The following is a 21,632-nucleotide window of genomic DNA, read 5'->3' on the forward strand; positions in this document are numbered from 1 at the left end:
TCTTGTTCCACCCCAGCTGCCATTGGCAGGGACACCTCCCACTGGATCAGGCTGCCCAAGGCCCCATCCAGCCTGGCCTTGAACACCTCCAGGGGTGGGGCAGCCACAGCTTCCCTGGGCAGACTGTGCCAGTGCCTCACCACCCTCATGGTGAAGAAATTTCTCCTTATGTCCAGGCTAAATCTGCCCCTCTCCAGTTTATATCCATTGCCCCTCGTCCTATCACTACAAGCCTTTGTGAACAGCTGGAGGGTTTGACTTAGCTTCTAGCTGCTGCTTGGCAAGTAAGGTTGGAGGTCCTATGTGGTACTGTCAACTGTGTAGATATTTTGAATACCTTAGAGACTCATATGGCACTGGCTGCTTGCACATAGGCAACTGAATCAAGCCTTCAGTCAATCTAATCAGTGAGAGGTGGGGTTTAGCAAGTCTAGGCCTGTAATAGTTCCAAGTGTTCAGGCAAAAGCAAAGAAATCGTCATTAAACCATTTACTTTTCAAAAGCTCTGACGTTTTAGTTCTCTACACACAGTGAAGAAGGAAAGTATACCATGAGTTTAATGTTTTTCTTTTGAACATTGCTATTATGGTCATTTTATTGAAAAAGAATAAACACACGATAAATGCTGTAATGTTTTATGTGGCAGAGGCCAAAATCCGATCTCATATGCCTTTTGGTATGCCACTTGTAAAAGGTTAGCAGCAGAGCATAATAACACAAGTTTTATCCCTGTCAGACAAGATGATGCAATGGTTTTTAGATGAGCTTTATGTATCTCTAGTATTTCTTGTCAGTACAACTGTTAGTGTATTAGAAAAGATACATATGGTCACTTGCAAACCATACTTGATTTGTAAGTTATCCTTTTTTCCAATCGTTGCATTGTAAAACAGGTCTCTTTTTTGCCTTCAGAAAAAGAAAAAAAAGTTGCAGAAGTTTATGGTAAGGCATCTGCACACATTCATTTTAAGGGCGTGCAGAGTGTTTCTAACTGAGAGCTTTCTTTCATTTTAGTAACTCCTCTTGATATTATCAAAAGTCGACTTCAAGTGCAAAGCAATGCAGTCCCCAGAGGTAAATAAATGTGTAGTGTAATAGAGGACGCAGTTTGCTTTTTGCTATTGCCTCTATTTGATAATTATCATAATGCTGAGCTACAGAATGTTTTCATTTGTTTCAAAATAGTTATTTCTTAAGCATAAGTTGTGCAGGGGAAAACACAGCAATATATACTTTAATTACTAAAGAGTGAATATGCCGGTGAGTAAACATAGTGAAAAAAAATCCCGTAAATATATTCCATTTTAAACAGGGGGCTTATGTATTCAGGCTGCTATATCAAAAGTTATCACCCCCAGAATGCAGAGACTTTTGAAAGAGCAGTAGGCCTTATCTAAGACACTTACCTCTCGGGTTCTAAATGGATGAAGATATGATGTACTCAAAGAAATGCCTGTAATTCCTACTGTTTAGTTAAGATTAATAAATGAGATTTAAAAAGAAAGGAGTTGACTAGTGTTCCATGTTGCCTGTGGTGATTAATATTTGCAGTTGCGCTTGCTGTAGATAAGAAAAAATATTTGTGCCTTCTAACATTTTTTTTTAGTAAATTCTAAACCCTTCAGAAATCTGAAATTGTGAAGCTCAAAGCATATTTTTGCAATGGCAATAATATTTTATCAAACAGGTTCAAAGTACGTGATGTAGAAGAAATATAAAACAAGTAGAGAGGATGATCTAGTATTCATACAGTCTAACCTAAGATACACTATCTCCATTTGTAATGTGGATGCTGAGGCTACTTGATGAAAAATTTTAGAAGCCTGAAAGATGTTCACATAGTTACATACAATAGTGACATTCAGGTCTTGCACTGTTTTTAGCTGTCAACAGATGGTGGTATAACATAAAAATGTCTCCTGGAGCCTTTGCGGGCAGTTTCAATTAATCTGACACTCTGAGGAGTACGTTTGTTCCCTTTTATACTTAATTTGTCACCATTGACTTTCCAAGATTATTTTGCCCGTTTGTCTAATGAGATAAATCTGTGTTTCCATTATATCCAATTTGAAATTGCTGCTGAGTGAGAACAATCTTAGAAGCATTAACTATATTCCTATACACCATTTTATTAGGAAGGTGTTTTGTATATGAAAATGGCCTTATGGATCGTATATGCGTTTGTGAGAATGGGTACAGCCAAGCATGGTATAAGAAACCTGGTCGTCTCAAAGGGACAATGGTAAGAATGTTTTGTATTTATATAAAACTGTGCATGGACAAAAAATAAAATAAAATGGTGTAAATTTATTTGGTTTTAAGTTCTAGTAGAATCTGTTACTATTTGAGAGGTGTTCCTGTGGTTACACTGTGTAATTTGTGTGGTGATTAATGATAATTTCTACTTTTTATAATAAAATATGTATTCCTTCCTTTAGGCAAACAAGGGGGCAGCCACACATCTTTACTCAAGGGATACTGGCTCTGCCACACATCTTTACTCATGGGATACTGGCTCTACGATTTTATTTTACTTTTTGAGCTATATTGCCAGTAGTTGGTGATTGCAGGTACTGATTTTCTGCACCTGATTACAGCTCTTCTGTCCTCAGATCTCCCAGTATGCTCCTGACCTGAACCAGTAACGCAAGTAGTGTATGGAAGTTAAGTTTGTATGTCAAGTTCTGGATCCACTGAAATTTGTAGGACTAGCATTTTGCTCAGACACTTGAAGCACACTTACTGCCGAACACTGTGATGCTGCTTTGTTGATCAAGATTTTGTTTGGCTCTGCCATTAAATAACATGTGTCATCAAGTTTTATTCAGAATTAAATTTCCAAGAAGAGTGAGACTTTCATGCAAAGGTCTCTTGAGCAGTTTTACAGTGTTATTTTTTAAATTGATAACTTCAGAAGTTTGGATTTTTCAATTAACTCTACTATATATTTTTAGAAAGCTGCTTAGTTTTTTAATTGACATGTTTTTGTGCCCATTTTTGCTGTGACAAGGTAATTCATAAAGAAGAATGACTATCATCATCAACTGGTCTCTTGATTCCCTCTCAAAGCTCCATTTTTTTACAAGTCAGGCTTGTTTTGATAAATTATGTCTTTGTTTTGCCTGTACAACTTTTTACCTCTGTGTATCTGTCCATCAAGGCTGTCTACTTTACAGCTGTTTGCCTTTTTCTTCCTTCGAGTCCTTTTTGTGGTCTGTCAGGCTCTGTATCTTTTGAGGCCCTGTGACAATGTCTGGTTTAAGCATTATCTAATTAATCAAATCTCAACCTCTTCCTCCAGATGTTTAAGAAAATTGGTATCCTAATATTAGTGAATTTGTCTTTTTGATGCTGATTTAATTTGAATGATATTCAAATTCAGTGGTCTGGGAGTATGCGGGACAGCTATGATATTAATTGTAAGCTTCCAAGTATATAGTACAGTATATATATATTGCACGTATATTGTCAAAGAAAGTAAGTATTGAAGAAACATGGAGAGTTAATTGCTATTTCATATCTAGAACTTTTGATATGTATTAAAATAATATTGTAGTGGATCATTTTGGGAAAGTTTCCACAAGTTGCCACTGTGCTGTATTAGTTCTGAAAATAACTTATTCACAGAGCTGTCAGCTACTGATAAAAACTTAATTCTTTGGTATTTCAAAGGTGGAAGGAAATTACTAATTTCAATTCCACGCTCCCTTCAACTCAGTGGAACTATTTGTGTGATTAAATGTCATAGGTAGCATAAGCAATTACAAAATCTTACAATGATAAACCATTCTAGAAACATGCTTTTTAATACATTAATTTTGTGTTTTGCCAGCTAGATATGTTACTGAATACAAAAGTTTGTAATTATTGCCCTCTGCCTGGCTGTATTTTTAGGATGCATTTCTGAAAATTATTCAAAGAGAGGGAGTAAAATCACTGTGGAGTAGACTTCCCCCGACATTGTAAATGGAATGTTCTATTTTTAGTAATGTTAGGAATTATTGTTTAAAAAGTTACTTCATTATTTAGACAAATTAGTATGTTTATTTCTAAGTGATTTTAAATTTAGGTAAATTCTGAAGTTACAGATGATGTAATCAACTTGATCAGAAACATCTAGAGTTTAGTTTTTCTAGATCTTGAGATTTCTCCTTGCAACCTCTTTGATATAGTCTCTGTAGTTAAGCAGGAATATCAGACTTTTCATTCTGCCTTTTAGAGATGGTATCCTTACTGTAACCATCCCCTCGACAGCATCATCAAATCATAGGATCGAACATGATTGTTAGAGAATACAATAGGCGACACGACAGTTTGCATAGACACTCTAGTGTTACACCTCATTGCCCTTACTTAGTTTTTTGACAAACATCTAACTAGCATCTTCTTCAAAGAGCTTCATTGTTTTTTATACTATCCAACTTTGTCATGGAAAATAGGTCATTCATTTTCTCTCTACAAGAGCAATGTATGTATTTAAACAGTGTTATCAGATCTCCTGGTCTTCTTTTGAGGCTAATCAGCACCAACATCTTTTCTCTTTTTATTCATATTAGCCTGGTACAGATAGTAATTAAGACCTCTGCAATTATATTCTCCTCCATAAACCATAAAGCAAGTGGTCAAATCTAAGATGTATTTTAAAGTTGTATCTTGTAAGACATGAAGTGCTGCCCAGTGGGAAAGCAGTGGTACACTTTTGATTTGCACACAGTGCTCAGTATATTGGCACAATAATGCAAAGTGTGGTGGAGCTCAGGCCTTGTTGTTTATCCTACACCATGTGGCAGTTTCAATATATAAACCTTTAGGACCTAACTGAACTAAAAGGTTTGTATTTCAGCTGTGCTGGAATGGAAAAAGCTTATATTTATTCATCACACATTGACTTTGTGACAATGTAGTGAGAAAGTAAGTGTTGATTAAAATAGAGAAAATAATCTCCAATTGTTAAATGAATAAAAAATTAAGTTTACTAGCTATTTCCATAATGTTTTGTTTGGTTGCTTCATATGCAGATCTTTCAATTCCATTTCTTTATCAAAATACTTTGAAGCTGATGTGAAATAAATTTTGACTGAGATAATCCACCATCATTTCACTTATAGTTTTTCCTAATGAAATGAAAAAAACTAGAAAACTGAGAAATCTGTGGACTTGAAACTCTGAACTAGAGGCAGGGAATCAAAGCCATGGGATTAATGCTTTTCTTCATCTATAACATAAAGTTGGAGATTCAACTTTTTTTTTTTAAGCAAAATATCCTTGCAAAATGTTTGATTTTATGCTCCTGCTTTCCTTTTACTAATCTAGATTCCCTCTTATATTTTAGAATAACGGCACTTCCTACCACAGTAATCTATTTTACCTGCTATGACCAATTGAGTGAAGCTCTGAAATCTAGACTGAGAAAGGAAGATGAACGCATTCCAGTTCTTGCAGGTTCCTTAAGCAGACTTATGTTGCCAACTATTTAAAGAGAAAATACCTGTATGCTGTTTTCTTGGTTTTGTTTTGTTGTTTGGTTTTGAAATAAATTTACTGTGGCTTTAAAAGAGGGATAATATTGTAGCTGAGAAGAAGGAATACTGTAATTACCCAGTATTTCTTGGGCAATATAACCCTCTAACATGGAATAATGTGATTTATTTTTCCTGTAATACCTTCTCTACATTTGTAATTTGTTTAAAATTGTTTATTTCTAGACTTCTACCAAGGAGAGTTTAATTTGTCTGTTCTGTCGTGAATCTAATAATAAACATCATTACTTCCTCTAATGGAAACTACATAGGTAATTACAAGGAAAATTAGACTTTTACTGATTTTACTGCTGTATCATGTAAAGTTGACTGAATTTGGGTTTGTATTTTCTTACTTTTGTTTGTCCTTTTCCTCATCTATTTTGGGGCTTTTTTAGAAGGCTGAGGATGTAGTTCCATATTCCATATTATACTGATGACAACCATGAGGGGGACTGGAAGACTAGTGGAAGAAGAAATGTTATTCTGGCATTTTTTTCTGATTAGGCTGCCGCAAATTTTAAATTCACATGTCAAAGACAACTTATCCCAGCAATAGGAGAAAAGTTCTTGGATCTAGTAAAATCATTGAAGTCTTATATGTGTGATTGGATCTTGTTAGTGAGTGGTGGCTCACTGATCTTTCCACAAGATGCAAGAGTTACTTTATCAGATACAGCTTGCCTGCTAAATATTCTTGGTAGTTTAAAAGAAGAATGGCAAGGATGCTTAGAAATCAGTAACAGCTTAATCTCTAACTATCATTTCAAAAAACCCTAAACTCAAGGACGTTTCAAGTTATGCTTAAAAATGGCAATTATTTAAATTAAATCTTTGGAAGTACTTCAAATTTTCAGCTGATTTATGCAATAAATCTGAAAATGAGGATTCTTAACATGTTACATGGATTACAATGTGCCAGTACTGAAAAAGGTAGGTAGCTTGTGCTCCCAGAAAATTTAAGCCCTGTCAATAGATACAGTACTCTTATCTGGGAAGAAAGCTTATTTTGGAAATTATTTCAAGCAAAATGGGAGAATTGAAAGCAATCAAATATAAAAAGCAAGATGAGACCTGACTTCAATATTCAGGAAATATTAATAGCAAATGTTACTTTTAAAATAAAAGCCTGTATTTTTCTCATTTGCAGTTGGTTCCATTACTGCAGTGAGCCCCCTGGAGTTGATCAGAACTAGAATACAGTATCACAAGTTGTCCTACAAGCAACTATGCATCAGCAATGAAGTGGCTACAAATGGATGGCTTTCTCTGTGGAGAGGCTGGACTTCTACTATTCTGTAGGGTTTGTTTTCCATGCAAGTTTGTGTTATGTGAGAAGATCTGTTTATACATAACTCATTTAGGTTTTTTCTGTGGTTTTAGGTAATTTTAAAGGCTAGCTTTAAGAATGACTGAGATTCACTTGTTCTCCTCTGAGTATTTTTATCAATAAATTCTTTGAGGACCTGAGATTTTCCCCCTGATTTTGTTTGTGGATACCAACTAAAGTTCTGTTTTACATTCCCTTTCTCTGTTCTTAGACTGTTTCTTCTCATCTTTAGTTTATGCAATGACTGTTCTTTTGTTTTACCGACTTTCAGTAGGAAGTTTTCCCTATGATATGTATAGTAGCTATTTCCTTAGAGAGTCACATCGTGTATGTAAGTGTTCTTATGCTTAATTTTGAAAACACGGACAAAGAGAGTGACACCATAGTGTCTTCAGGAATTTTTGTTGGCAGGAGATATTAGCTTGTACGACTGCTCTGAAAACCATGAAGTTAGCTTTGCTCATTCAGCTATCAAGCTGAAAGTCTGAAGGTAAGTCTGATAGCATAGCTAGTGCTGGGCTTATTCATTAAGATAACTGGGATACGGATGATCATGTATTCTGCCTTTTTCTCACAGCTCTGCTATATCGTGAGGAGACTGCTAAAGAACTTGTTAATGCTAGTGCTGAAAGGCCCTGACTTCAAGTAGAAACTCTTGTCTTACTAGGATTTGTACCGATGTGTCTGAGGCTAGTGATCTTCCTTCCCTCCGCTGCTTTCACAGAGTGGGAGGATCAGAGGACTGTGAGGGAGTGCACAAGGAAGAGGGCACTAAGGTGATGTGTGTGCATTCTTCTCAGCCTTTTATAGATTCTTGTGTCCATGCCTGCTGTTCCTCCACTGGTCCAAAACATCCTTGCTGATTTTAAGTCCATCTCCACGCTACTTTGCCATTTGCTTCACAGCCAGTGAGCACTTGGTTGTGTTTAGTACTTGGGAGGCATCATGGGGTGCCAGAAAGTTAGAGGTAAAGATTGTAACAGGCAGCTACTGCCTTGTAGGTGTAAGAACTGAGCAGACAATTAGATGTGTGAGTAAAGAAAAATATATTTAAAAAAATAAATTAACAAAATTAAATGCCACAAAAATGATTAAATAAAGCTAAGGCTTAATGCTTTTTCCAAATGCATTTTCTAGTTATTTTGTCATAAATACTCTATATGCTCCCTTAGTATTGTCTATCTTAACGCTACTATTTGAATGATGCCCCAACAGCTACACGGTTTCTGGTGTTCTTAGAGCACAGTCTGCGTATTTGCTGTGGTTAGCTCAAGTTAGCTCTTTCAAGAGGAATTAAAATCAATGTAACAATTTGTATTGCAAAAGCGGCTCCTGTGTGAAAACAGTCAGGCAGCTGGAGAAGTGGGCCCCTTGAGTGAACCTCATGAGAAGTGAATCTCATGAGGTTCAACAGGGCCAAGTGCAAGGTCCTACACCTGGGTTGGGGCAATACACAGTTTCTATACAGGATGGGGGGATGATGTGATTGAGAGTGGCTTTGCAGAGAAGGCCCTGGGGGTGCTGACTGATGAGAAGCTCAACATGAGCCGGCAATGTGTTCTTGCAGCCCAGAAGGCCAACCATATCCTGGGCTGCATCAAAAGAAGTGTGGCCAGCTGGTCGAGGGAGGTGATTCTGGCCCTCTGTTCCACTCTTGTGAGACCTCACCTAAAGTATTGTGTCCAGTTCTGGAATCCTCAACATAAGAAGGATATGGAACTGTTGGAACAGGTCCAGAGGAGGGCTACAAAGACGATCAGAGGACTGGAGCACCTCCCATAGGAGGACAGGCTGAGAGAGTTGGAGTTGTTCAGCCTGGAGAAGGCTCTGAGGAGACCTTATAGTGACCTTTCAATACTTGAAAGGAGCCACAAGAAAGCTGGGGAAGGACTTTTTACAAGGGTCTATAGTGACTGGGCAAGGGGCGAATGGCTATAAACTGGAGAGAGGCAGATTTAGACGAGACATAAGGAGGAATTTCTTCACCATGGGGGTGGTGAGGCACTGGCACAGGTTGCCCAGGGAAGCTGTGGCTGCCCCATCCCTGGAGGTGTTCAAGGCCAGGTTGGATGGGCCTTGGGCAGCCTGGTCTAGTGGCACATGTCCCTGCCCATGGCAGGGGGATAGGAACTGGATGATCTTTAAGGTGCCTTCCAACTCAAATCATTCTCTAATTCTATGATTAGAATCCCATTGTGTTACTAGACCAAGTTTGAATGTCTTACAAAATATTCAGGTGAAAAGTGATCTATTGAAAAAGAGGTTTGAGTTGATAAAAATAAAATAAAATTTTGGCATGAGGTTTCATTCTCTCAGGTAAATTATTTTCTTCTGGTATAAATCTTGGAAAAAAAATTACATATGTTTCATTGCAGAACAGACAAAGATCGAAAACAATTTAAATATAAGTTATTACTGTGTTTCAATGCTTCCCTTGTGCTGATGAAGGTGAAAATTCATTGCTAACACTAGATTAAATCACAGGGAGCTGCCATATATTTATTAGGCTGATATTAGCTAGATTAATGTGTATTTAAAATTTCATTATGATTATCTGTAATTTGTACTAGTTTAGTTCTTTCCAAATGAGTTGTGGGTAGGTTTGGACACTGACTATATATCTACATATTGTCTCTCTGTTGCTGCAAAAATATTTTGCAGCTTCCAGATGCTATGGGATGTACCTGCTGAATGTAGTCTATGAAACTGTTTTAATTTTTGAATTTTTTTAAAATCTGAATTTTTAAAAAATTTGAACTTTTTGAAAAAATTCTTGGCTGCTTTCATATTACTGGTGAATGAAAACAGCATGTGCAGAGTGAAACAGTACCAGAAAATCCTGTCTTTAAACCAGTTGCGTATGTCTGCAATGCTGATTGCTTCTTGATGCTGCTCCACTTGCTTATGGTATGCGATTTAGTCCACAAGGGACTGTGATCCACATCTTATAGACCTATAGTTTCCTAAACTAACTTATAAATTTGGGGAGGATTTGATTTTGTAAACTTAGCCGTAAGGTGTACTGTCCTAGCTTAATTGTTATATTAATTCTTACAATATCAGTGGTCAAAACTTATCTTTAGATTCAGTTTACCATAATGGAAAGCTCTTTTTTAAAAATATGAATTTTGGTGATCTCTTAGCTGCGTATATGAAGTGACATGGAAAGGCCCTGGCTCATTTGAAAGTTAGTTGACTGTTTTCAAATATTTCAGTTACTCCAGTAAGGAATACTGTCTCTGCTCATGAATCTTACTCCAGTTATTACTACAGGTTTTCCCATGTCATTTTAACCTGAGTATTATAGTAATTCAAAAACTGTATGAATTTATCATCCTGTATAAATAATATCGATAAAATGAACATAAAATTAACTAAACCTAATAATTACATCTGAAGTGGCTGCCTCTGATTTCTAAAATAGTTTTCTGTGGTATTGTGTATATTGTTTAATTCACTGTTTTCTTGTACTGTATTGGGTTCAAGAAAAAAATGGGATTTCTGGATTATTTGCTGGTAAATATTTTGATATCTTTATTAAAAAATTAAGATTAGAGAGAAAGTTTCTGATCAGTAGAATGTGATTATAGGTGCTATCACACATAAATTATATAATATTTTGGTCTCTGTTAACATTCTCAGTTATGGAATAGTTTATGTATATAAAGCAATAGACATGCGTGCATCCAGAGAGAATTTTGCTGATCTCTTCACAAGTTGCTTCCAAGAATGGACATGGTTTATGTAAAAAGATAGAAGGATTGGAATCGACAAATATTTCTGTGCTGGCAATTAAAAATAGTGGGGTAGGGTTCAGTTCAGGAAACAGTTTTTTTTCAAATTTAAATAATTTGTTTATTTGTTAAACTGTACAGCTTGGATTTTTCTGAAAGAATTGGTAAAAAGAAATTAAATGGATTGTAGGTTTGGAAGCTACAGTGTGGAGGTGTTTCTAGACTGTGAAAGTTTCTTAGATGCAGTTTTTAATCCAGTGCTAAAAATTTTCAAACTGTCATTACTGTTGCAGCACCTATATTTGGGAATAGCCACCCTGGTTTTCGTTCTTCGTCTCATACTAGTTTCTATACCTAACTTTTTTTGGTTCTTTCTATCTCAGAAGCAGAGCTTAAATTTCAATGGTATTTTCCTGTGTCCCTTCTTAGTCTTTCAATAAGAAACATTTATTGAGAACCCAAGAAGTCTGAGTATGGAATAGAAATTTTGAAGTAGAAGTCATATAATAAAATACTGTTACTGGCTTGTGGAATAGAAGGGCCAGCATAGATTCCATCTATCCTGTGATGTAGTCATTTTAAGTTGGACTTTGATGCAGGTTTTTCAAAGGACTGGAAGATATGGCCGCCCCCCCCCCGATTCTCTTTACCCATAAACACTCAACCTTGTCATCACCATCATTAACCTGTAGACAATCTAAATACACTGTAACATGCAGAACTACCACACCACCTCTCCTTCCTTGCCTATCCCTTCTGAAGTGTTTGTAGCACTCCACTTCTGCGAGTCATCTCCCTGTGTTTCAGTTCCCTCCACAAGTGCACTCACTGTCTACCTTCTCTCCCTTTCCTGCATTGTGGCCGAGTGGGAATTAAGTGGAAACTCCAGTGGTGCGAGACATTTCCCACTCTGTGTACCTGAGTATGCACAAAGATAATCTTGGATTGTCACCACATGACAGGAACTGAGAGAGCAGGTGTTTCCAGCCTTACACGACAGTGCAAATGGATATTCACAGTGTGAATGTTCAAGCTGATTACACATCTTCGAAGAATTCTAATTACTGGTTCATATCTTTTTGTGAAGAACTGCTATCATTCATTAAACAAAGGCAAATATTTACCTGGGGGTGAAACTTTGCCTTTATTGAATAAGTACATTTAGGTAGCTCTATCAATAATTTACTAGCCCGAGTATTGCCAGACTAAAACAGTATCACTTCTTAACTAAATGGTTAAAAAAAAAAAAAAAACTTAACTGGTTTTGTTTTCCTTTTGAATATTCTTCTTTCTACGTATGGCAACTTGAGACTGAAAATTCAACCTTGAATGTATGTAAAATGCTTATAGTCACAAAGTGCTCTTGATTTCCTGTGTCCACCTCAGGATGTTCATCTCCCTAATCTTTCTTTCTTCCCCCATGCTTGTAATTCAGCTCCCCCCATACCCTGCTCCCAGGCTGTATGGGAAAGAGATTTCCCTGTATTTCTATCTTCAGCAAGTCTACCTGATGAGTGAGGTCGCTGTTGTCCTATTCTGTTGAGTGGCTGGAGCAATATTCTGTTGTTGCCGTGAACAGAAGTCCTTCACAATGCACACAGTGTTAGGTGTGACTGGCAGCCTAAGGAGGAAATGACAAGATAATGAGATGAAAATGATATTGAGATAAAAGTCTGTAGTTGTTCATCCTGAAATGAACAACTACAAGAGACATTCCAAACCCAGATACTTACCAGCATTGACAGCACTTCCTTAGTTCTCTGAGGTTCCTTGTGGGAATGGCTACACAACTGTCTGAAGATTTGCAAGAGTTGTTTGTGTTTGTTGAAAGAGACTAAAGTGCTTTACTTGCTGTACAGCCATGGCACGGCTGGGTAATAGACTTGCGTATTTCCAAGCACTGATGCCAGCAGAATGGATGACACCATGAAGTGTTGATATTATTAGATATTTTGGGTTGAATGTAGTTCACAGATTAGCATACGTACATTTAGGTCTTGACACATGGGTATCAAGAGTGTGGAGGTGTTCTCTTGGCCAGCCACCGTCTCTGTTCAGTCACCCACATGTAGGTGAGATGACTTGGAGGTATTCTGCCCTGCTTCCTGCTACTGTTCCAAAGGAACAGAAGTTTTCAATCAGTCATATGACATTTGCACTAACTACATGTGGACCTTTGCATTTCAGGTGGAACTAGATGGCTGTGTATGAATGAGTGGATTCAGCTTTATTTTCTCCACTGACGAGACTATGGTTGACAGATTGGAATAGGAGACATTTAACACCTCAATGTTGTCCTTTATTGATGTGACCAGGACTCTTCCATTTTAGTGAAAGTGCTGTAAGTCTTAGAAGACAGTGGCAGGGGAATCATGCTTTTTTCTCAGCTGTTGGCTTGAAGGGCTGAGACACATACCTACAGCAGAGGGTACAGCCTGGCACGTTACTAGAGCCCTTGTCTCCCTAACTTTATCCATTTCAGTATTTAGGGCTTTCTGAATCTCTTGGTTGCTCCACCTGCGAGGTCACAAGCCTCTGCTTGTCCCACACAAGCAGCAGGGTTGCACTAACACAGAGGGGAAGGCACATAATCTGCCCCCAGAGCCACCTCTTCTTGTGCTGGAGCAAAATAGCCCCACAGGTCAAGATTCTCCACCACAATGGAGAGACAGAGGGGCAGTGAGGCAGGTCATGAAGGATGGCTTAAGTGAGTGCATAAGGTTATTACAGTAGCAATACCTACAGCCAGTAATTCCAGTATTTTAGACAGGTAGAATCCCAGTTCTACACTGATGCACTATGGCATCGTTATATTATGACCACTAAATGGTACTAGAGTGCTTCAGTCTGAAAACAAATGACAGTGAATACTTTCTCTTCCAGGCAGGTATTACTCCACGGCTGTGTGGAGTTGCTCCTGCTTCTGAGATAATGATCAGCACATATGAATATGGAAAGTCCGTCTTTTCTCATGTAAATGAAAAAATAAATCAATGTCCTTAGTTTTCCTTCATCAGATGGTGTGAAGTCAAAATATACGGCAAAATATCTTGTCCCAAATTTGAAGCTGTCAAGGCATTTTCTGGAATTCCCAGTAAATTTCTGCCATTACATTTGGTAATGAAATACAGCTTCCTTTTTAACTGTTTCGCAAATGATAAATTTACATTTTTCTTAAGACTAAGAAAATACACGTAACCATTAAAATATCACTGAGGATTTTGACTTCTCTTGCAGCTAGAGAGAAAACAGAAAAAGAGATAGGAGAAGGGAGGGTGGGGAAAGAAGTGCTGACTGTTAAAAGGGTGAAAAAAAATGAGGCTGGACAAAGCAATGAAGAATAACCACGGCCACTGTGTTAATTTTCATTCTGACTGAACGTTTTTGGGGGGTATTTAAAATGATGGTTAGAAAACGTTGTGGGCTTCCAATTGTTTGATATGATTATTCCTCCGTAAGGGGGTTGATACGGAATGAATCCAATAAACATTTATTCTTGCTTAATATTTTTAATTCTGTGCATGTTTGTTATTTGCAGTTCTATATTTTGTTTAAATGCATACTTCGGCTTCTTCTCAATTTAACCTAAAGCATTTTTCATTTTAAATAAACCCAGAAAAAGTACCTCATGCTCAATATAAATCCAGAGAGCATGGAGAATACATTGAGAGGTGCTGCAGAGGCTTTTTAGTTTAAGGTAGTACTTTAAGAAATTAAAGCACACCCAGGCACTGAAGACAAATACCTGCACAGGTGTTGTGGAGAACGCTCTGTAGCGTGTTTTTGGAAGGTGCAAACTGTCACTGTCAGAAAGCTCCAAGGAAGGGCCAGGCTTCCTGCCAGGGAGTATTCCTCATACACTGTTTGTGTGGGATCACCTGGTTTGCTGGCATAAACACAGGTAGTTCCATGCCAGTTTGTCTCAGCCAAGTATGTATCTGAAGGGAAAAGCACGTTTAGTTTACTTCTATAGACTTAGCCATTGTCTGCTATGGTGTGCTGCACACACGTGGTGTGAACTGTTGCAGCATTTCCCTTGCACATAGGCACTTGACTTATGGAATCAGAGCTTCCTTTGTACAACTACTTTTTAAAAATTATCTTTTAACTACTCTCACTACACCCTTCTTTCATGCATGTTCAATAAAGTTGTTGTATTTTATTTTTTACTTCTTTTAAAGAGGGGATGTGCTGGTACAAAAGCAACTCAGTATTCAGGTCCTTAAGACACCAAGTTTCAAGTGTGCTTTACAAAATGGACTTCAGTCCTATTCTAGTATGGAGAAGGTATCCCAGCATGTGTTTGGCCATGGTGAAAATTCATAACACTGAAAAATGCTCTAGTTGTGAAGACATTAGGCAGAAAGTTACAGCATATGATGCAGCAAGAGGTGCTACCATAGGAGATACTTGACTGTTCCCCCATTGTGATTTTTCAAAGTAATTCTGCACTAGAAACTCAAAATAAGGCCTAAGAGAAAGAAAGTATTAACAGCAGATTTAGGACAAAATTGAATGAAATATAGCAACAAAAGCAAATTCTCCCTGTTTTGCAAGAAAAGAATTTGCTCTAAACTTGGTAATACTGTAATTCACCAAATAGTCTTATTTTATCCTGTGTGATTAAAACAGAGACAAAACCTAGGAATTAGCGATGATACAAAATGTTTAATTTACATGCAATGTTTATGGAACATCAATGCAACAAAACATACAGTTTCAGCATTTTTTCATTTTTTTTGAAACGATTAATGTTTAGAACAGAGAAAGACACACAGAACTGATTTCCCATGCACAACATGACACCAGAAACTCAATAGTGTCAGACTACATAAAAGACTTCAGTTGAACGACACATGAATTTCACACCAGTAGCTCCAAGAAAAGAGCCATCAGTGAACATGACTGAAGATCATGATTATAGCCCCCTCCAAAACACTGATGTAGTGGGAGAAGTGTTCAACAGCAAACAAGACCAATTAAATCACTGTACCTTGATGCAGAACGTTAACTTGTAGAATCCAGATTCCCTCACGGTATTCGTAGTAAAAATGCATCTCCAGCTTACAAATCAGTATTTAATAACGTGACTCAACTGCCATGAGAGAACAGGTGCTTAATACGATAACAAAAAGCTACATGAAGTAATGAGCATTCTGACAGTGCATGAAAGGATTTAATGGTCAGAGTTTATTACAGAGAAATTAGCTGGGTGGGCACATGAGGGCTTGAAAGACAAGGTCTGATGGATTTTGCTAAGCTGCTTTAAAAGTCTGCATTAAAATGGCATCAGTAATTGTTCATCCTGCTGTGCATGCAGTAAATTCCAGCACTGTGGACTACAGAGTTGAGATGTATCTTGAACCTCCACCAGCAAAATCCAACAGCACATTGAGTTCCAGAGAAGCGTAGCATTATACTTAAAGGCTTAAAGACTTCCTGTAGTTTTTAGTAAAGAAAGAATGATTCCTCTTTTCTTTCAAGCCCATACTAAGATGACCAGATTATAGTAGTAGTGCCAAGGTACCATTACAAGAGGCAAATCAACTAAAACTGTACAGAGTGTAGTGACATACTGTAAACATCTTAGAGAAAGCAATAATTAAAAATCTGTCTTGTATTGCAGCTACTCATGTAAACAATTTATGAAAATTCTTTGGCACAAAAAAGCATTTTCCCTAGCACTTCTAAATACAACATACTTACATGCATTTAAGTTTTGTTTAAAAAGTTACTAATTGTACTGATAAGCATTACCTTGATTAGCAAAATTCATAGATAAAGGATTCATTGTATCTTACAAACAATTAAGAATATAGTTTGCGATTCAAAAATCAATTTGCAAACTCTGAAACTGTAGGGAAATCTGAAAAGTTAGTTTCATTTAAAAAACTTTTTTTTCTATTAGCCATTTAAATCAATGGCAAGTAATTTGAGGAAATGGACTTAATTAAGTTCTGACATATTACCTAATCAAGAAAAATACCTATTGCACTACTACAGGAATGAGAAAAATCTTTAACATGATAATAGTGTCATTACATTGTCTTTGTTTCCCCTTTTCACTCTTGTGATCTTGCCAATAAACACACAATCCAGGCTTCCCAAGATGCTAACTCCACCATCCCTAGTCCCTATCTTTCCAGCAAGACCAATTAAACAAGACATTTCCTGTTTAATGGTCGATTATCTGTAACTCAGCCCCCTCAAAAGTGTCCTAGCAGTTACAAATTGCTAAGTACGCTTGATTTAGATGATCAACTTACATTTGTTATTCACATGCAACTTCAAGAATTAGTAAGAGTGTTTCAAAGTGATTCTTTAGTGCGATTCAGACATCTCATAAGTGCCATGATACTAACAGGAATGCAAAATAGAACATTCAGTCAATTTCAGAAGAGCTGTTGATAGGTTAAATAGGCTGTTTGAGGTCCTATGCAACATACACAGATGAAAAGCTGGATTCTTAGGTAAAATATTTATTTGCCTACAAAGACTGGCATTAAGAATTCCCTGTTCTGCAAGAATTGATAGATATTTAAAGCACTGCAGAGAAGCACCGTGGCTAGAGTAGGGCCAGGCCATTGCAAGGAGAAACAAAGGTCATGGCAGTTAAGTCGGGGACTGATTTCCAACTGTTTTGTTAAAAATCAGTCATAAGCATCAGATTATATGCCCTATACCTGATGAAGTGCTTTAAATAAGTCAAGGCTAAAATAGAAAATCTGAAAAGTCCTCTGGGGAAGAAGTTTGAATGAAAACAGAGAATTTGTGAATTAAATAGGTAACCATGAAAAGAAAAAATAAAGAAGCCTATTTTTAACTTAAAACTAGCAGTTTTCATTTCATGTCATTTTATGGAACATAAACCAAATGCATACAACACAAAGATCTTCCTTCTTTTTATTTCAAGATGGTGTTAAGCCTGGACTCGTCATCTCTGTTGTGGGACTTGCAAGATATTCACTTGACTTCAGACTTGTGAGAGATTTGTAGCTTGCTACTGAAGTAAGAGAGCCGCAAAGACCAAGCAACGATGGAGTGTCTTCCTTCCCTGTTAAGAAAAACAAGAATTAAGCTAATCATTGTTACAGCACAAAATGATCTGACCACAAAAAAAAAAAATACAGAAAAAAATGTTTCATCTACACTGCTATGAATTACATCTTACTGCTTCAGCAGTCAGGAGGACATGTAATTTGTGGCATACCTTCCCTGTCCAAGTGGTAAAGCGATCCCTACTTGTGTGCTACAGGCTGGGCTGTAGTCAGTCTCCTATGGAGGGAAATTCAGAGACTCCACTGGCTACACAGTGATCAGAAGTTACTAGGTTCAAGCACCGGTTTTAGTTGAGTACATTATATATAAATGGAAATGACGTTACTGATGCAACATTGGTACCAGAGATCTGATTTTGAATCCCTCAGGAAAAAATGTAGAATGAACTGGAATGAGGATACATTTCTTTAAAAAAAAAAGGCTTTTTTTTTTTTTAAACCCTGTTAATTTGAAGTATCCTAGGCTCTGACCACTAGAAAAGTATCTGCCCTGTCATCCAAATACAGTTAACATGAAACAACCCTATATGTATAAGACTGCATTGGACAATTTTTTCTGTTTATTTTATAAGTTCCCTTCTCAAAATATCTGTTCAAGTTATTTTCTGCCAGCTCTGCTAATAAATTACATTATAAAGAATTTGATCTACAAGTATCACCCTATTTCATCCTTGTGACTCACCTGCAGAACAGAAAAGATCACCTTAAACTAGAGATGAAAATCAACTTAAAGAGGTCACAGACACAGATTTTATTGAGAAGCCAGTCTAATAGTTTTTTTAAAAATCACATCTATAAAGCACCATTGCTTAAAATTGTCTCCTTTCCTGGTAGAAGAATTTTATTCCCATGATTAGGATGCAAGAAAAAACCTGAACAACCCAAACTGCGTCCTGTCTGAAATTCAGTGTGGAAAAAAACATAAATGAAATGTAGTTCTCTTGCATAATTTATGGTCCTTAGCAGTTTCCAGTAGATTTTTATGTCTTATCTCTACTGAGCTGTTTTTCAAGTGACCAAATAGCTTTCCCTAAAGAATGAGCTAGATGAGCTCTTATAAAGTCTTCAGTTTTAGAAAACCCTTCAATCCTATAAAAATATCCTTTAAAGACTACATTCCATTTGAGGACAGAAAATACACAAAGAGCACTGAAACACTGTTTGGGCACAGCTCTTGATTTCAACAAGTGTGAAGCTAAAAACCTGACTACATGAGTGGGCTTAATAGCAATGTGAAAGTTAGTATTTCTAATCTTTTAATTAAACCTGCCATACTCTGATTTAGATCAGAGGTATTTGAACAGCAGGATCACATGCTGTGTTTTGTGTTCTTGGTATTTTAAACCAAAGAAATTTTACAATTATGATTTAGTAATGCTCTGTATTGTCAAGTCTATTTAAAGTTAACACATGATCGGATAAGGAGTATTTATAGCAATTTATGTTCTGTACCCAAAATACTATTTCAGGACTCTTCCAGCATTTTTCTGTTTTTCACAATTGCCCACAAGATGGAGCAGCTCAACTTTGCTAAGTGTATGGATTTGAAAGGGGGGTGTGGCAACATATTACATTTATATATGAGCATGGGTTCATATCATGTTCCTCTATATTTTAACAAAAACACCATCAGGCTGCATCGCCACAGATACATGTTGAATGCAAGATAGAAGCATGATGGTGGTAGTTGCAAATCCAATGCCTCTAATCTTTATTTTAAGAAACAAAAAGTGGAAACTCAAAGAACTCAAAAGACTTGAGTTGGTTACGACAGAAAAATGACAGAAGATCCTCCTTGTAGCTGAGTTGTCTCTGGTTCTGTGATGGAGGAGGAAGATATGCAACATATTTGAAAATCAGCTTCAAATACAGCATGAAGTCTTATAAATATGAGGGGGGGCATCTTCATAAATCCAAATTTATTTGCAGTATAGCCTTTAAGGAAACCAAAACAATTTGTGTAATAATGAAACAGATATGCTGTTAAATACATACTTTGTTCACAATGAAAATTCATCTCACAAGGACTGATGATCAAAGCTATGAAGAACAAAATAAAATTAAGCCACTAGACTGTTTCTGTACCTTCATTTAACAAGTTCATTCCATCCTGCTTCCCATCCTGAGAGTGACCTGGATCGAGAGAGGACTGAGAAAGACTAACTTCTGCTGAAAGCTGGTCCAGACTTTGAAAACTTTTCCTGCAAAGGAAGTAGTATTTAATATTAACACACTTAAAAATCTGACTAGAAATCTTTGATTCTCCTTAAAACGTTTTCTAAAAAAAAACCCATAGCAGTTAATCTTTCTTCTCTTGAATACTATCTTTTTGCTTGTTTCCTAAACTGCTATTTTTTCCTAAAGCAATTATTTCCTTTTTTTAAAAAAAAAAAATCCAAAGGAAGAAAAGTTTTACAGTAGGCAAGAGAAACCAATTTATTCTGCTAGCTGATTCTTGTACATTGAAACAGGTAATTCCAATAGGATCCATTTAAGAGTATGCTAAGGGAAATGTATAACTTTGAGTTTCCTTGTTCCACTGAAGGAGAATCGATTGTTCAACTTACTCATCCCATTGTTGATTGTGCTTTCTATAGAGTAGAGTGTCCAAGGCAACAGCAGTGACATCCAGAGCTCCTGGGGAAGGCCACTGATTGGTGAGGTGAGTAGTTAATTCTTGTCTTGATCTCAAGTCATTATTCTTTAGCACAGTCCTGTGAATACAAAAAGCAGTAAATCTCAGTCTATTAAATACAATTCCTTAAGGTACAGAAAGAAAAACCTAGCTGTTTTTCTACTTCAACTGACCAACAGATTGCAACATTCATAGAGGATCTTAAACTGTTCATTTTTCCTAAGGGAAGCAACTTGGAAACCTATTGAGACGGTATTTAGGATTAAAAAAAAGTTGAAATTAGAATCTTTCTACAAAAGCAATAAAAAGGCAATGGTGTTCTAAAGATTCTTTATGCCAGCATAATGGTGATTAACAGTCCACCTATTTTGCAAAGCAACTATGGGAATGTGATGTCATTTTTTCCCCTCCATCTTTTCTTTTTTGAAGTTTAAATGCCCCTCCCTCCAATATTTTCGCAGAATTAACTAAAACCCAGTCGTGTTAATTCTGTTATATGCTTCTGGGTAAAATAGAACACATAGTTATTCTGTTTTCTATCACCTTACAGTTTCTAGTAATTTATGTTTTTAAATTAAAGAAAATATCTTAACTGAATTAGTTTTGCCTCATAGTCCCAATGAAACAGATCAGTTTTCAACGATTCTGGAAATAAGGAAGCTAATATGACAACCCTGGAAATCATCTGCCAAAAGTCATACAGTATTAAGGAAAGTACATGGTTCTTCAGGCTCCAAGACAAGATCAGGCTTTTTCCAATAGTACCACGCAACCTACAACCTACCCTGGAGAATAACTCTAGACAGAAGTAGTATCGCTTGTTAACCCATAAATACACTCCAATCCACGAAATACTAAGCTACAGTAAAATGCTGCATCACAATAAGTTTGACTGCCTGTGGCCTGAGGGAAAGAGCTGATATTACATGTCTCCATCCTGGATGTACTCGGGCATTCAAAGCCAAATGACTGCATAGCAAATTAAGTAACTAGTCATGGCACACATACATTTATGTGAAGTCACAAATAACACTGTCAACAGGTCTACTTTTATAACGCACTTTTGATTCTGATGGTATTTGAACTGTTTAGAAATAAAAAACCTCATTAAGGGCACATAACACCACCCAAAACCCCAAAATTTGCCACAAAACAAGGTAAAACAAAAGCAAGTTGACCAAGGAATTTTTAGTAGCTGAGTTTGAGAGAGGAGACAGATGCAGAGCAATTTTGTAAGAGAAGGTGGTGAAGCACCACAGTGAACAAACTACTTTCAAGAAACTTTTCTCAAGATGAATTCCTCCAGCATTCACGCAAGCAAACAATCAATTTTTCTACCCTGGGATCTCATCCCAC

General features: G+C 36.8%; 3 protein-coding genes across 5 annotated transcripts in view; 1 reads left to right on the forward strand and 2 right to left on the reverse strand.

Annotated features, from left to right (window-relative positions):
* DBF4 (DBF4 zinc finger) overlaps nucleotides 1-13,588 on the reverse strand; it is a 32,613-nt gene extending 19,025 nt beyond the window's left edge. Inside the window, exon 1 of the mRNA XM_054058109.1 lies at nucleotides 12,091-13,588. The gene's annotated coding sequence lies outside the window, so the exon portion shown is untranslated. The remainder of the gene's footprint in view (nucleotides 1-12,090) is intronic.
* SLC25A40 (solute carrier family 25 member 40) lies at nucleotides 586-13,588 on the forward strand. The gene is made up of 9 exons (XM_054057899.1): nucleotides 586-694; nucleotides 997-1,074; nucleotides 2,136-2,242; nucleotides 3,895-3,962; nucleotides 5,333-5,455; nucleotides 6,668-6,817; nucleotides 9,993-10,036; nucleotides 10,336-10,365; nucleotides 13,471-13,588. Exons 1-9 carry the CDS (start codon nucleotides 586-588, stop codon nucleotides 13,584-13,586), a joined length of 825 nt encoding a protein of 274 aa, XP_053913874.1. The 3' UTR covers nucleotides 13,587-13,588.
* Nucleotides 13,589-17,480: 3,892 nt separating this feature from the next.
* Nucleotides 17,481-21,632, reverse strand: part of RUNDC3B (RUN domain containing 3B) — a 50,562-nt gene continuing 46,410 nt past the window's right edge. For all 3 annotated transcript variants that reach the window (XM_009559105.2, XM_054058111.1, XM_054058112.1), the window contains exons 9-11: nucleotides 20,209-20,355; nucleotides 19,727-19,842; nucleotides 17,481-17,637 (exon numbers count right to left, since the gene is read on the reverse strand). In XM_009559105.2, the coding sequence (XP_009557400.2) occupies nucleotides 17,492-17,637; nucleotides 19,727-19,842; nucleotides 20,209-20,355 (409 nt within the window). In that variant the 3' untranslated portion in view covers nucleotides 17,481-17,491. The remainder of the gene's footprint in view (nucleotides 17,638-19,726; nucleotides 19,843-20,208; nucleotides 20,356-21,632) is intronic.

This window comes from Cuculus canorus, chromosome 2 (genome assembly GCF_017976375.1).
Source record: "Cuculus canorus isolate bCucCan1 chromosome 2, bCucCan1.pri, whole genome shotgun sequence".
Classification (NCBI taxonomy): Eukaryota; Metazoa; Chordata; class Aves; order Cuculiformes; family Cuculidae; genus Cuculus; species Cuculus canorus.